Consider the following 13,089-nt stretch of genomic DNA (forward strand, 5'->3'; position numbering starts at 1 on the left):
CAAGGTTAGACAGGCCTTTGTCCGAGTCTCAAGCTCCACCACGGACGAGCTGTCCAAATTTAGGCAATTTATTTAATCTCCTCGGGTCATAGAGTTCCCATCGGTAACCATCCGGTATAAACCAAATGCTAACTCCTTCGACTCGTTACCAGGGTCACAGTTAGCTAGGTCTCTAAAGCGCTTTGCAAGGAATAAACCGCACAACAAACTCCAGTCTCTTGCTCCCCTTTAGAGGACACGAGGCCCAAAGAGGGCCGGGCAAAGCAGAGCCGGGAGAAAACACGGAAATTCCGTGTCCTCCGAAGGCGATCACTCCCTCGCCGGTTTATTCCCGGAGAAGTGCAAAAAGAAAGGCAATGAAAAATAACCTCCCGGCCCCAGGAAGGCAGCTGGGGCGCTGGAAGTGTGCCGTCTCTCGACGCGAGCGGCGGTACACGGGTTTATACATATGTAAAAATTCATCGAGCTGTGCTCTTAAGATAAATGTATTGCTGTTTGTAAGTCACCTCAATGAAAAGAAAAACATTCCTCTGGCCGCGATGCCCCCTCCCCGCGCCGCTGGCGACAGGTGTCTTTCGGAGACTGCAGCGGCGCTCTCGGCTCGCGGCGCAGGCCCGGCTCCCGCGCGCCGCGCTGGTCCTCCTGCGCAGCCGGCCCCGGAGGTTCCCAAGGCAACCGCAAGCCGCTCACCGCGTCTCCCGAGCGACGGGGCGCCAGCGAAGACCCGGAGCCCGGATCGATGAACCGGAGCACGGACGAGGCTGGAGGGAGACGGCGGCCGGCCAGGCGCGGAGGGGGGCGGCCCGGCGCCCTTCGTCCTTGCGCTGGCTTTCCGAGGGCAGCCGGCAAGCACCCCTCCCCAGCCCTGACTGTGGCCACAAACTGCCGCTTGAATGCACCCCTGGGGATTCACTCTCAGCTTTCCAGGTGGGGAGATGGAGGGCTTGGCTGCTCCCCAACGTCATGGGGCGAAAGGAGGGCCAAAGCGGAGCCCTCGTGGCCTGCTTCCCAGCTTGCGCAGCGCAGCCGAGCGGAAGGCACGTAGGACTGGAGCTGGCACCTCCTCGTGTTCTGGTTCCAGCCCTGCTAGTAACTTGCTGTGTGGTCTTCAAGCCCCCTCTCCTGTCTGGGTCTCAGAGATGGGGACACTACCACCAACCTCAGAGCAGCTGTTACCAAGTATGTGAAATAGCGAGTGTAAAAGCGGCTTATAAACTGTAAAGTGCTGTGCACGTGTCAAGGACCATCACCGTTGTCACTCTGTTGCCTTCTTATCCTCATCATCACCCCAGCCCCAAGTGCAGCCTTGGTAAGAACCAGCTGCACCGTGAACCTGAGGCTCCGAATGCTCTGTGTCCAGAGGTTTCCAGTCTGCAGGCGGGAGTTCCCTCCCCCCATGTTCTGCTTCTGAAGGAATGGGCCAGGGCAGCTCTCCTGGGCACCAGCGAGCCTTTGGTCCCCAGACCACCCACTTAGAGGGGTCCACAGAGACATCAGCCTCCACCCACCCTCTGTACACCTGCTAATCTTCCACTCTGTGCTGGATAGCAGAGTTCCCGCTAAGTGAGGATGTCTGGGGGTCCCAGGACGTGGCCCTGGACAGAGCCCACGGGTAACTCACTCAATGCCCTTTGAATGCTACATGCTGGGCATCGTTGGGCAGTTGTGCGTTCGTGTACTGTGAAGTTGTATATACGTTGGTGTGTGTGTGTGTGCGTGTGTACTTGGAATGAGTATTTAAGGATGTGTATGTAAATGTGTGTATTTATGGCTGTGCGGTGTGTGTTCGCAGGTGTGTGTTGTGTATTTGTGGCATATGTGTTTACCCATGCGTCTATTTGTGTCTTTCATGGTGTATATGAATATCTAGGTGGGCATTTGTGGGTTTGTACGTGTGATGTGCACAAGTGGATGTGTAAAAGGGGGAGGTCTGTGATTGTGCATGTGTGGGAGCGTGCTGGGGGTCTTGGGTGCAAAAGCTCTTTTTTCCTCACTCTCCCCTCATCTGAGTGACTTTCTTCCCCAGCTGAGGACTGTGGTTGAGGCCACAGCCATGCTCAGGCTAGCTCTTGTCCCCTCTGCAGACCTGTGGCTGTCCGGGTCTTGGACTTGCCTGGGTCTTTGGCCAGTGTGGGCATCAGGGGCCAGGGAGGGTGGGTGAACCTGGGGCCAGGGCTCGTGTGCCACCCCCTCCCCGCCTGGCCTCCTCCCCTCCCCACAGCAGGAGCAGCAGCAGGAAAGGTTGGCGGAGGGGGGCTATTTTGGGAGCGTCTCCTTAGCAACAGCTGCCACGGCCGTCTGTGGCGGTTTTTCTATAGGTGCTAAAATATTCCACCCTGGTGACTACTGAGTGCTGGGGGGTGAGTGAGGGGGGAACAGAGGGTGGGAGAGACCCCTACAGTCCTCTGTCCCCAGGGCACAGCCTGCTGGGATGGTCCTGGCTCGCTGGACCCCCAGTGCCCTTTTCCCCACTTCTGGTCCTCACCCCTCAGGGCTGCTGGGACTTTAGCATTCTGAGGCAGGCCAGCTGTGTCCTGGTCTAATTTCTTATCTAAGCAGCTGGGCTGCCTCAGTTTGTCCCATCTGTAGAATGGGCTGGTCTACTTTAAGAAACTCTCTTGGCCAAAAACCTCTGGGCTCTATGACTCTGGTATTTTGAAGTCCCCTCCCCTGCTGTCCCACCTGCCTGGCCCAAGTCCGCCTCCCCTCCGGCCCTCCCAGCCCTCTGCACAGGCTCTCAGGGCCCCTGTGGGACCAGGGAGGCCTGACTGGGCTCCCAGAGTGAGCCAGTCCGGGAGTGCTCTGCTGGCCTGGGATGACCTTTCCCTAGAAACTAGGAGCTGGTCAAATTCGGACTCGGACCCAGCTTACTCCCTGAGTGACCTGAGCAAGGCCCTCTCTCCACTCCCCCATTCAGCTTCCCCCACACCCGCCCGGAACTAGGGGTGGTCAGAGTCTCCACCTCCCAGAGCGATGCGAGGATTGAATGGGAGCATGGAGAACGGGCAGGCAGCTTTGGCAAAACGTACAGATGGGCGAAAGTTTTACCATCATTCTCCATCACACTTCAGAGTGTCTCACCCTTCCAGAGAGTTTTCCCTGGCCACCCAGGCCAGACCACCCACATAACAATACAACCCGTGCCTCGGTTTCCCCATCGGTAACAAGCGCCCACATCATAGAGTTCTCGGCTTAGGACAGGGTGGGCTGAGAGGACCTGCTCAAGGAATGCCAGATCTCCTCGCTCCAGCCGGGGGGCTTCTGTGTTAGATGATGACAAAGTCTATGTGCCCTCTGGGGACCCAGTCCAGACTATCCTGTTACGGAAGAGGCCTCTGAGGTCCACAGAGGTCAAGCAACTTGCCCAGGGTCACCCAGGTTCTGACACGCAAGCCTTCTCCCCCCAGCCCCCACACCTGTCTCACATCCCTCCCCCTACCTCCCCACCCCGCCCCGCCTAGGGCTAGCAGCCACTCGAACACTGGAAGGGATGGACAATATCAAATTCTTTCTTTAGTCTTTGATCATCCTCAGAACAGCCCCTCAAAGGGTCATCCTCCCTTTACACATGAGGAAACTGAGGCCCAGAGAGGAGAGGCGAGCTGCCATGCCGAGAGTCACACAGGGGTTGGATGGTGGAGAAAGAACTCTTTTTCCTGGGGTCCGTGAACCTCTCCCTGCCTGGAACCACCCTTTCTGCCTCTCCCCCACCTCCTCGCAGTCCACCCTCAGCCTCCGCAGGACCCTGCTTACGGGAGATGAGCAGTGGGGGCCCCAGGCTGCAGCCCCAGGCCCACCAAGGTGACATCACCAGATGTTTTCCCTGTGACATCACAGCCACCAGGCCTCCTCCTCCCCTCTCCCAGAAGTCACTGCCCCAGAGCCCCCACCCCTTCCTTAAAACCTGTGCGCAGTGACCTAGCGTCGGGTCTGACTCCACAGAAGCACATGCTCTGGGTCTACAGACGCGCCTGTCTGCATCTCCTCCTCCTTCCCGCCCCTCCTCCTTCCCCGGCACCACACACTCTCAGGGCAGCCACCAGGTGAGGCCTCTGGCCAGGGGAAGAGACCACAGGCCATTTGCTTCCCCTGCACCCTCTGGCTTGGAATCCACGGGAAGGTGACAGGCACCGGGCCCACATCTACTGCTGCCCTGGCATTCGGGTTGCTTGAGCTCCCCCATCCATTCACACACCGAGGGTTCATGCAACAGAACAGCAGTCCTGGCTGCTGGCCTGTGAGGACCCAGCAAGGCAATGAGGAAGAAGGGCATGGAATGGGGTGCGCACTATGGACATCTGCAGTGTTGAAGGCAGGACTGAGACGGGACGGTCAGGTTTATTGGGTACTTACTATGAGCTGTGCATTTCTTGTGCATCCACCTCACTGGATCTGCCCCTGTGAAGGGAGGGACGGTTAGGGTCCCCATTTTACAGACAGATTAAATAAAAAACTTGCTGAAGGTCAGGCAGCTCCTAAGTGCTTTCGAGCCCGGGTTGGCTTGACTCCCAAGCCCACTTCACGTGAACCAAACTTGTGCCCAGGGCTGCATGAATGAATGAGTGGGTGATGAACGGCTTCTGCTGGGGCCTCAGGAGGCCTTCCCAGGGGAGGCGTGAGGAGGCTGGACTTGGACAGCAGCAGGAATTCTCTGGCAGAGAAGGAGGCAGGGCATTTCAGGCAGGAAGAACAGCACATGCAAAGGCAGAGAGGTGTGGAGCATCTGGTGTGTTCTGGAACCTGTGGGAATCAGGGTGCATGTGTGGGTATGTGGGGTGTGGGGTACGGCGGGGCCTGATTGCACACCTTACAGAGAAGTGGGGACTGCATCCTCTGGGGGAGGGTCTGCGGGGAAGGGAGACACTCACGGGGTTCGTGTGTTGTGGTTCCCGGGTTGGAGGCATCTTTGGGGGGTCAGCTTGAAGGAGGAGCTGGAGGAGACTTCATATTCCATAAGTTCGCAATCTGGCTTTGGGGTGCCTCAGTCTCTCCCTCTCTAAACTGGGGCTAGTCAAAGATGGCCAGGCTCCCAGGGAAGTTCTTCTGGCTATCTGACTGCAGGTGTTCGCTCATCCCGCCACACTGGAGGAGGAGTGCTTTGCCTCCCGCTTCCTCAGGGCGTTGGAGTGAGGTGACAGGATGGTCACGGAAGTGGCTGGCCCCTTGTGGGGTGCTGGGGTCTTCTCCCCACAGTCCCGAGTGTGGGGCCTAGACCTGGGCACACTCAGGGCAGGGAGAAGGGCGCCATCCTCCCTTATAAGGTCACTTGGGAGTAATGGGGACGCAGAGAACAAGAGACTGGGGTTTGGTCCGGCTCTGCCACCTCTGGGTGGCCTTGGGCCAACTTGTGACCCTCTCTGGTACTCAGTCTCACAGTCTGTAAAATGGGGCGGTGCTGCCTCGGTGATTGTGAAGTCCCTCCAGCAGGGCCACCTGCGTCTCCCGGAGCGGGGTGCGTGTGGAGGGAAGGGCGCCGCGGAGGGGAGTGGCCCGGCGCCACCGCACCCGGCGCCGACCCTCTCCCACCGCTGCCCTCCCGGGATCCTCTCCACCTGCCCCTGGGGGCTGGAACACCCGGGAGCGGATTCTCGGAATGGGTTCTGGGAGGAGCGCTCCTCCAGGGAGGAGGAAAACCCGGGCAGGATCCGGGGCAGGAGCGGGGCCGCGCAGCCCCCAGCCCCTGCCCCTGCCCCTGCCCCGCCCGACGGGCCGGTGGCAGGGCGTGGCCGCCCGGCTGGGCCGCGGGACAAGGGCAGGGCAGGGCCCGCGGGCCCCCGGGGCTCCCGGGCTGGGGCGCAGCCTCCGCAGTGGGGCGCGGGTCACGTGTGAGGAGGGGCGAAAGTCTGGCAAAGCGGGCGGCGGGCGGCGAGTTGGGAGTTCTCGGCGCGCCGCGGGCGGCGGGAGCTCGGGCTCCCGGGCGAGCCGGGGACGCGGCGGCGGGGCCTGGGTCCGAGACAGCGGGGCCGCACCGAGAGTGGGAGGGAGAGAGGGGCAGAGACGGGCAGGGAGACAGAGAGAGACGCGCAAGGGAGACAGACCGGGCAGAGGCAGAGGGAGGCAGGGGAGAGACCCAGAGGGCGACGGAGACGGAGACCCCGCAGGGAGAGACGGAGACACTGGGAGAGAGACAGAGACCGGCCGCGGGGCAGAGGCCAGGGGGCAGGCGCGGCAGGTGGCGGCCGAGCCCGGGCCGCCGGCCGAGGGGTCTCGGGGCGGGAGGCGAGCGCAGCCGGCCAGGGAGCGGAGCGCAGGGCGGGGGACAGCGCGGAGTGACAGCGAGGGGACAGCGGAGGGCGGCGGAGGGCAGGCGCCTGCGGGTGGGCGGGGGGCGCGAGCGCCATGGGCCCCCGGAGCCCCGCGCTCTGAGCCCGGCCGGGCCCACGATGCTGACGCCCAGGCGGCGCCGAGGGCGCGGCGCGGGTCAGCGCTGAAAGTTGGGCGGCCCGCGGGGAGCGGCGCGGGACGGCCCCGAGGCGCGGGGACCCGGAGACCCGCGGACAGAGCCGCAGGCGGGGGAGGGGCCGGCCCGCCGAGTTCGCGGGGAGGGGGCGCCGGGACTCCCCTCTCCCCGCCCGGACGCCGCCCGCCCGACCGCGCCGTGGGATGTAGCGCCCGCTCGCCGCCTCCCGGACACTCGTCGGACCCTCCGCCCCGCGGTAAGCCGGGCCCGCGCCCGCCGCTGGCGCTGTCCGTCCGTCTGTCCGGCCGCGTGCGTGTCTGTGTGTCCTGGGCCGGCAGCTCTGGCCGCGCCCGCTGAGCTCCTTATCCCCGCCCGGGTTCTGGCTGCCAGGCGCGCGTTCAGCGCGGTCCGGCGACTCCTCCAGAGCTGGGGAGCCCTGTCCGTCTGTCCGTCGGGAGCGTCGAGGTCTGGGTTGCGCGGCCAGGAAGGAGGGGAGAGGTGGGTGGAAGGGGCCTTGACCTCCTGCCCCGGCTACGACCTTCGCCTGCCTCCACCCACCCCCAGTTGTCACGCTGGGTTCGGTTCAGAGGAGCGTCAAGGCAGGTGACTTGTGGCAAGGGGGGGGGGTCTCCTTTCCATCTCCCCAACTGCAGCCTGTTTGCATATGGTCCTGCGATCTGACAGAGGACAAAATCCCACTTCTCGTCTTTGAGCACCTACTTTGGGCCAGATGACCCTAGAAGGGGTGGACGGGGAGCCGATCAGTGAGGCAGCTCACAGTTCCCGGAGGTGGAGGCTGCGCTGTGGAGAGAGGCGCAGACCGCGTTCCCTCCCTAGGGATCCCCAAGGAAAGAGGTCGGAACAACCTGGAGCAGGGAAACTTCCCCTGCAGCGTGCTGAGTGTCCCCCACCGGCATCAACATCCTACTTCTGCCCCCAGGGCCCAGGCTCCAGGATGGGGAAGGACGCAGAGATGGCAGGCGGGAGCGTGGAGAGACTAGAGGCAGGGCCCCTGGCAGAGCCGGCAGGTGAGGGCCTCCAGAGTGCAGGACATCGTGCATCAGGTTGAAGGAACAGGGAGCTGAGGGAGGGAGGGGTGCCCGGGGGCCATGCAGGCAAGGGCCAGAGGGAAACCGGGCCCTCTGTGTGTGTTCATGTGTGTGTAAGTGTAAAATCTCTATTCTGTTTCTCCCCACATCCAGTCCTATGACCTCCAGAGCTTCTGGACTTTTAAGGGGCTGTTGGCAGGACTTTGGGGACCTGAGAGCCACACTGTGGCCCCAGCTTGGCCTGGGATGAGGGGAGCAGAAGGTGGAGGAGGATAGTGGGGTGAGGCTGAAGTGCAACATGGCAGGAGCGAAGGCTGCTGGCCGTTGAGCTGACCCATATCCAAATCGGAGCCTGGAGGGCTGAGCCTAGAACATTCCATTCTGTTCTCCACTAGGAGGAAGGGCTCTTTCTGGGGTTTTCCACACGGGGCAGTGGGCCTCATATATCCTCCATTCAGGCTCCTAGAAATCAGCTCAGCTACCTGAGGAACCAGCACCCTGGGCAAGACATTTTCATCTGTGACCCTCAACTTCCCTATGAGGAATGAGGACACCACTGCCTGCCCCACTGACCTCCAAGGCAGGCCCTGGGCTCGCGTGAGCCTGGGGAAAGTAGATGGGAGTAAGGACTCATTTTACCTTTGGGAAGATGGCTAGCTGATGGGCAGGGAGAAGATGGTCTGAAATAGACGGCTAGCCAAGCAGAAAATCATCCAGGAATTAGAGGGAGGATCTGAGGCTTGGACGCTATTCCTCAAGAACCCTTGGGTTCCCCTTGAAAAGGAAGCTCCTCTCCCAGAAACAGCCTTTGGGGTGACTGGGAACACACAGAGCTGGCCTTGAGTTTCTGCTGGGTGACCTTGGGCAGCTGGCTTGACCTCTCTGAGCCTCAGTTTCTTCAACTGGAGAGTGAGGATGATGGTATTGACTTCTCTGGATTACTGCATGATTTAAAGATCTCTGAAAGCAGCTTGCACAATCCTGGAGCATAGTAGGTTCTTAACAGACATTTGCGGAACGGAGAATGAAGTGGCTCTGGGAGATGCTGCGAGATTTCTCAGCTTAGGATAAGAGGGAAGGGGAGGAGGAACAGTGTAGGCTTGTAGGGCGGGCTGGTTCTTAATGTGGATCTGGGGGAGGCGGGGGCGAGTGCTGAGGGGGGTGTGAGGAGGAGGGGGCCCCTCCGAGGGGACCACTGAGTCACGAGGACATGTAAGCGACATGACAACCAGCAACATGGTAACCAGGAGACTAGCGGCGGTGGGAACTGGAGCTGGAGCGGTGTGCTGGGGGGCTGGAGGGGCCGGGGAGTAGCCTAGCTGGTCTCTTAGAGTGAGGAGGGGAGGCCCCAAGGCCAGGTGGGCTGGCGAGGTGGGGCGGGTGGAGGCTAGAGTGGAAGGAGGGGAGGCGACTCAGGGTCTGCTGGGCAGGGGGCTTCTCCTGCGCCTCCCCAGGCTCCTCGCTCGCTCCTCTCCTCCACATCTCCACTTTTCGTGCTTCTCCCCCTAGGATGCCAAATTTGGCTCACGCAATCTGTCGTCTCTCTTCTGAGATTGGCACCGGGACCAAAGCCGAGTGCATTACATCACCGCCGCTCCCCCTGCACGAGGAGAGGGAGGGACAGAGGGCTGGGGGCACGCGGCCAACCCTCAACTTTCTTTCCTGTCTTCCTGCTCACTCTTCCCGCCTCAGTCCCAGGTGTCGGGGGCTTCTGGGAGCAGCCAAGCAGGGCCTAGAGGCAGAATAAGGGCTCCAGTCTTGGGGAGATCCCAAGGCTGGGGCAGGAGGCCAGACCATGCTGCCATCCCCCTGGCTAGGTAGGGCGTGGGAGGCAAGGAGCCTGGGTTCAGGACCCGGATCTGTCATTGCCTTGCTGTGTGACCTTGGGCGGCCCCTCGCCCCCACCCCGTGCAGAGTCTACATGTGTATAGAGAGCAGTTGGCCACTGCAGATCTTTGTGACTCTCCTGAAAACAGACACCCTTGAGTCCCACTGCTCCCCTGGGCACAGAGGAGAAGTCCTGAAGCTTGAATGGCTCTCTGTGACCTTGAGCAAGTGACTTTGCCTCCTTATGTCTCCGTCACCTCACCTATAAAATGGGGACGCTGGAGTGCTCCAAGGCACCAGACGTGAAAGAGGTACTGAACGTGAAAGAGCGGGACAGGGGAAGAGTCAGGGTCTCTGGCCCTGAAACCACAGACCCGCGGAGGCCCCGTGGCTCCCCGCACGCTGGGCTGGGGGTGGGGGGCAGGCCAACCCAGCCACTGGCGGGGGCAGTAGGACAGTGTCTCAATTCAGACGGAAAGCTTGGAGCTTAAATCACTGCTCTGATGCCCTCATTTTGCAAAGGTGGAAACTGAGGCCCAGAGAGGGAAGTGGACGCCCCCCTCAAGGTCACAGAGATGGTTTGGGGGTGGAGGGAGCAGAGCCGAGGCCTGAACCCGGGGCTCCTGGCTCCCAGCCCTGCCTGGAAGTGGACAGGCGGACACACACCCCTTGTGGAACATGGTGGACAAGCCCGGACAGGGCCCAGGAGCTTTGAGTGCCAACTTCTCGCTTTGGCCTCCTCCTTTGTCCCTTCCTGCTCCCTGTCTCCCCCTCCCCACCATGCCTGGGCATTAGTCCCACCCCTCGTTTGTTCTATTTGAAGAGTTCCCTTTCAGGCTCATTTTAAAGCCCGTTTCAGGCAGTCCCAGGCAGGGACAGGCTGGATTTGGGGGTAAGCTGGAAGATTATGGCCCCTTCTAGAAGATTCTTAGAGCTGGAGTTGGAGAAGGATGGGGAACATCGGTGCATGTTTTGTGAAATAGTGAGCTCCTCATTCCCAGAGCTATTCAAACAGAACCAGATGAGTACCTGCCAGGGATCCTGACCCGGTGACTCTTGCTTTATGTGTGAGGTTGAATGGCATCCCCACCTCCAAAATCCCAGGAGTCTTTGATATCCCCAGGAGGAGCTGAGAAGCAGCGCCCATCGCTTACCCACTTCCCAGCAAGGAAACTCACGTTGTCACCCCAGACATTGGGCTAGGAGCTTTTTGCAAATCCCTTCTCATTTAATCCTCCGAGCAACCCCGCAATGTCGAATTGCCGTCCCCGTGTTACAGATGGGGGAGCCATGGCTCAGAGAGTCTGTGTGATCCGCCCAAGGTCACACAGCAGGGGAGTGGAAGAGCCTGGGTTTGAGGCTGGGCCAGGCTGGAACTTCCTTGGGAAAAGAGTGGAAAACGTCCCTCCCCTGGGCTGCGGCTTGGCAGGAGATGGTCTGTCGCCCCCACAGCATGACACCCCCTCAGGGATCCTCTGGGGGCCCCATTCTGAAGACACAGATCTAGTCATGCACCCAAGGAGAGAAGTCATTTTACAAATGGGAAGACTGAGGCTCAGAGAGAAAGAACGACCTTCCCAGAGAGTTAGATTGGGGCCTGGGCTCTGTCCCCTGCACCAGTGGGCAAGGAGGGGCATTTGGGCTGATGGTGGCCTGAGGTCTGGGATTGGGGGTGCAGACTGCTGGGTGGTTTGGCGGAGGACTGACTGAGAGAGTACTGGCTCTAGGCTGGGGCTGCGGGTGGGGAATCAGCCTCAGAAACAGCAAGAGGAGAACAGGAAGGGAAACCAGCAGGGACAGCAGGTCCACCTCTGTCCTCCGTGGTCCTGCCCCAGGGCCACCCACAGATGTCAGTGTTATACAGCCTGTGAGGTCAGGGGAAACCAGAGAGTGTCTTGAAGCCAGCAGCCTTGGGTGTGGCTCGCTGTGTGACCTTAGGTCAGTTCCTCACCCTCTCTGAGCTTGGTATGTCCATCTATGTGACCAAGAATCTGGACCGAATGATCTATTTCCACAAAGTAGCTGCCATTGGGCTGTCATCTCAAAGTGCTCCTCCCATCCCCACTAGGACCCTGGGCCCTGGGCAAGGGACAGGCAGAAATCCTGGGGGTTGGCATAACCTTTCAGCCTCCTCGGGGACTCGACCCTCCTCGGGGTGTGGGGAGATCTCCGGGCGCAGCCCTTCTTCTCCTTTTCATCTTTATTTTTCTCCTGCTCCCTCTTCCCCTCGCTACGTGGGCTGATCGCTGCTCAAACTTTTAATTCAGATGGTAATTGAAATAATAATATGGGCTGAGGCCCCTCTGCTTGTGACGCCGCAGCTGGTGGAGCTCAGCTATGAATAGACCTTGAGTCACACACGCGCTCCTGCCGGCGGGCGCGCACACGGGCGCTCACGGGGTGGTAGGTGGGGTGCAGCCCGGGGGGCAGGGGGGCTCGGGCTCCAGCTTGCTCTGGGTCTCGGCGCCCCGCTCCCAAAGGCCTGGGCCAGTTCTTCCCCTGCAGCCCGCCGTCTGGTCCTTGTGGAGACCCCGGAAGATGTGGGGCATCTGCAGTTCTCTCTGTTGACAGAAGGGGAAACTGAGGTTCGGCAAGGGGGAGTGATTGGCTGGAAGCAGGTGGAAAGTGACTGGGACCGGATCTGAACTGGTGGGCTCTGCCTGATTCCAAGACGCCTCTTCTTTTTCAGGACACACAGGCCGGGCAGATGGGTGAGAGGGATGCTGGGCTGTGGCCCCTGCCTCCTCCCTTTGCATCCCCGTGCCTCGCCTCTTCCCAACACACACACTTGCACACTCAGACTCTTATACACACACACTCTCTCACACGCACACATGTGAGCTGCTCAGATAGAAGTGCTTTTGCTTGGCGGCGGGGAGAGCTTTCCTCAGGGGTCCTGTGCAGGAAGGGGGACAGGCCCCCGGGGGCCAGGCTCTGTGCTGGGCCTTATGTTCACAATTTCACTTAACCCTCCCGCCACCCTGTGAGGACCATCACTCCCACTTTTCAGATAAGAAAACCGAGGCTTCGCGAGAAGCAAGCCTTTGCCGAGGTCCTCTGGCAGCCGTCTGACCTCTGTCTGACCTCTGCGCCCCGTCCCAGCCTCCGTTGGGCCTCCTGGAGGAGGGAGGGTGCATCTCTCCCAGCCTGGGCCTCCCCTCTCTGTCCCTGTGACAGATCCCCCACTCCTCCCTCTGGCTACCTGGCCAGTTGTTGGCCAGCGCTAGAGACAGCAGCTGGAACATCCAGCCGCAGGGGGACGGGGAGGTGAGGTGCCCATGAGGGGCATTGGCAGGTCAAGGAGAGGATCCCTAGGGGCCTCCAAGAAAGGTGGTCCTCGTGGTCCTTGGTGTTCCCGACCCCAGCGGGAGCCCTGTGGGGAGAAGGTGGCATTGTCATGGTGACCTGTCAGCTGGGAGCTTTGGTCTAGGCCTGCTCAGGTGGGCCCAGCAGGGGGCCTCCAGAAGGGCAGAGGGGAGACAGGGCAGGGCACAGGGGTGCAGTTGGGCAGAGGTGCTCCCTGGGCCTGGGACGATGGAGAAAATGCTCCCCAGCTTTCCCCATTGGCCCCAGTCTGCCCCGTGTCTGATTTTTCTCCTGCATTCTGCTGGGAGACGGAGCAACTGAGTCCAGAGACCACAGTGATTTGCCCAAGGTCACCCAGAGCTGGGGGCAGCGCTGTGGCTGGACTGGAGCCCAGGGCTCCTCCTGACTCCTCTGCCCCACACCCCCAGGGCTGCAGACACCCTGTCCCCCTCTCTCTCAGACACCCCCTGTGTCTGTGGTGTTTGGAGGAGAGGAAACCTAGATGGC

At 60.9% G+C, this 13,089-nt stretch overlaps 1 protein-coding gene across 8 annotated transcripts in view; it reads left to right on the forward strand.

Moving 5' to 3' along the window:
• The first annotated feature begins 1,042 nt into the window (after positions 1–1,042).
• KCNJ4 (potassium inwardly rectifying channel subfamily J member 4) overlaps positions 1,043–13,089 on the forward strand; it is a 28,446-nt gene continuing 16,399 nt past the window's right edge. For 3 of the 8 annotated variants that reach the window (XM_044779749.2, XM_070506873.1, XM_044779743.2), the window contains exon 1: positions 5,655–6,656. Coding sequence is in view for 1 of the 8 variants with exons in the window: in XM_070506877.1 (XP_070362978.1) it covers positions 5,594–6,656 (1,063 nt within the window). In the remaining 7 variants the exon portion in view is untranslated. Of the gene's footprint in view, positions 1,180–5,578; positions 6,657–7,340; positions 7,429–13,089 lie in introns of those variants that run through there. The other 5 variants (XM_070506875.1, XM_070506874.1, XM_070506877.1 and 2 more) reach the window with 5 other exon arrangements.

Source organism: Equus asinus, chromosome 4, assembly GCF_041296235.1.
Source record: "Equus asinus isolate D_3611 breed Donkey chromosome 4, EquAss-T2T_v2, whole genome shotgun sequence".
Taxonomy (NCBI): Eukaryota; Metazoa; Chordata; class Mammalia; order Perissodactyla; family Equidae; genus Equus; species Equus asinus.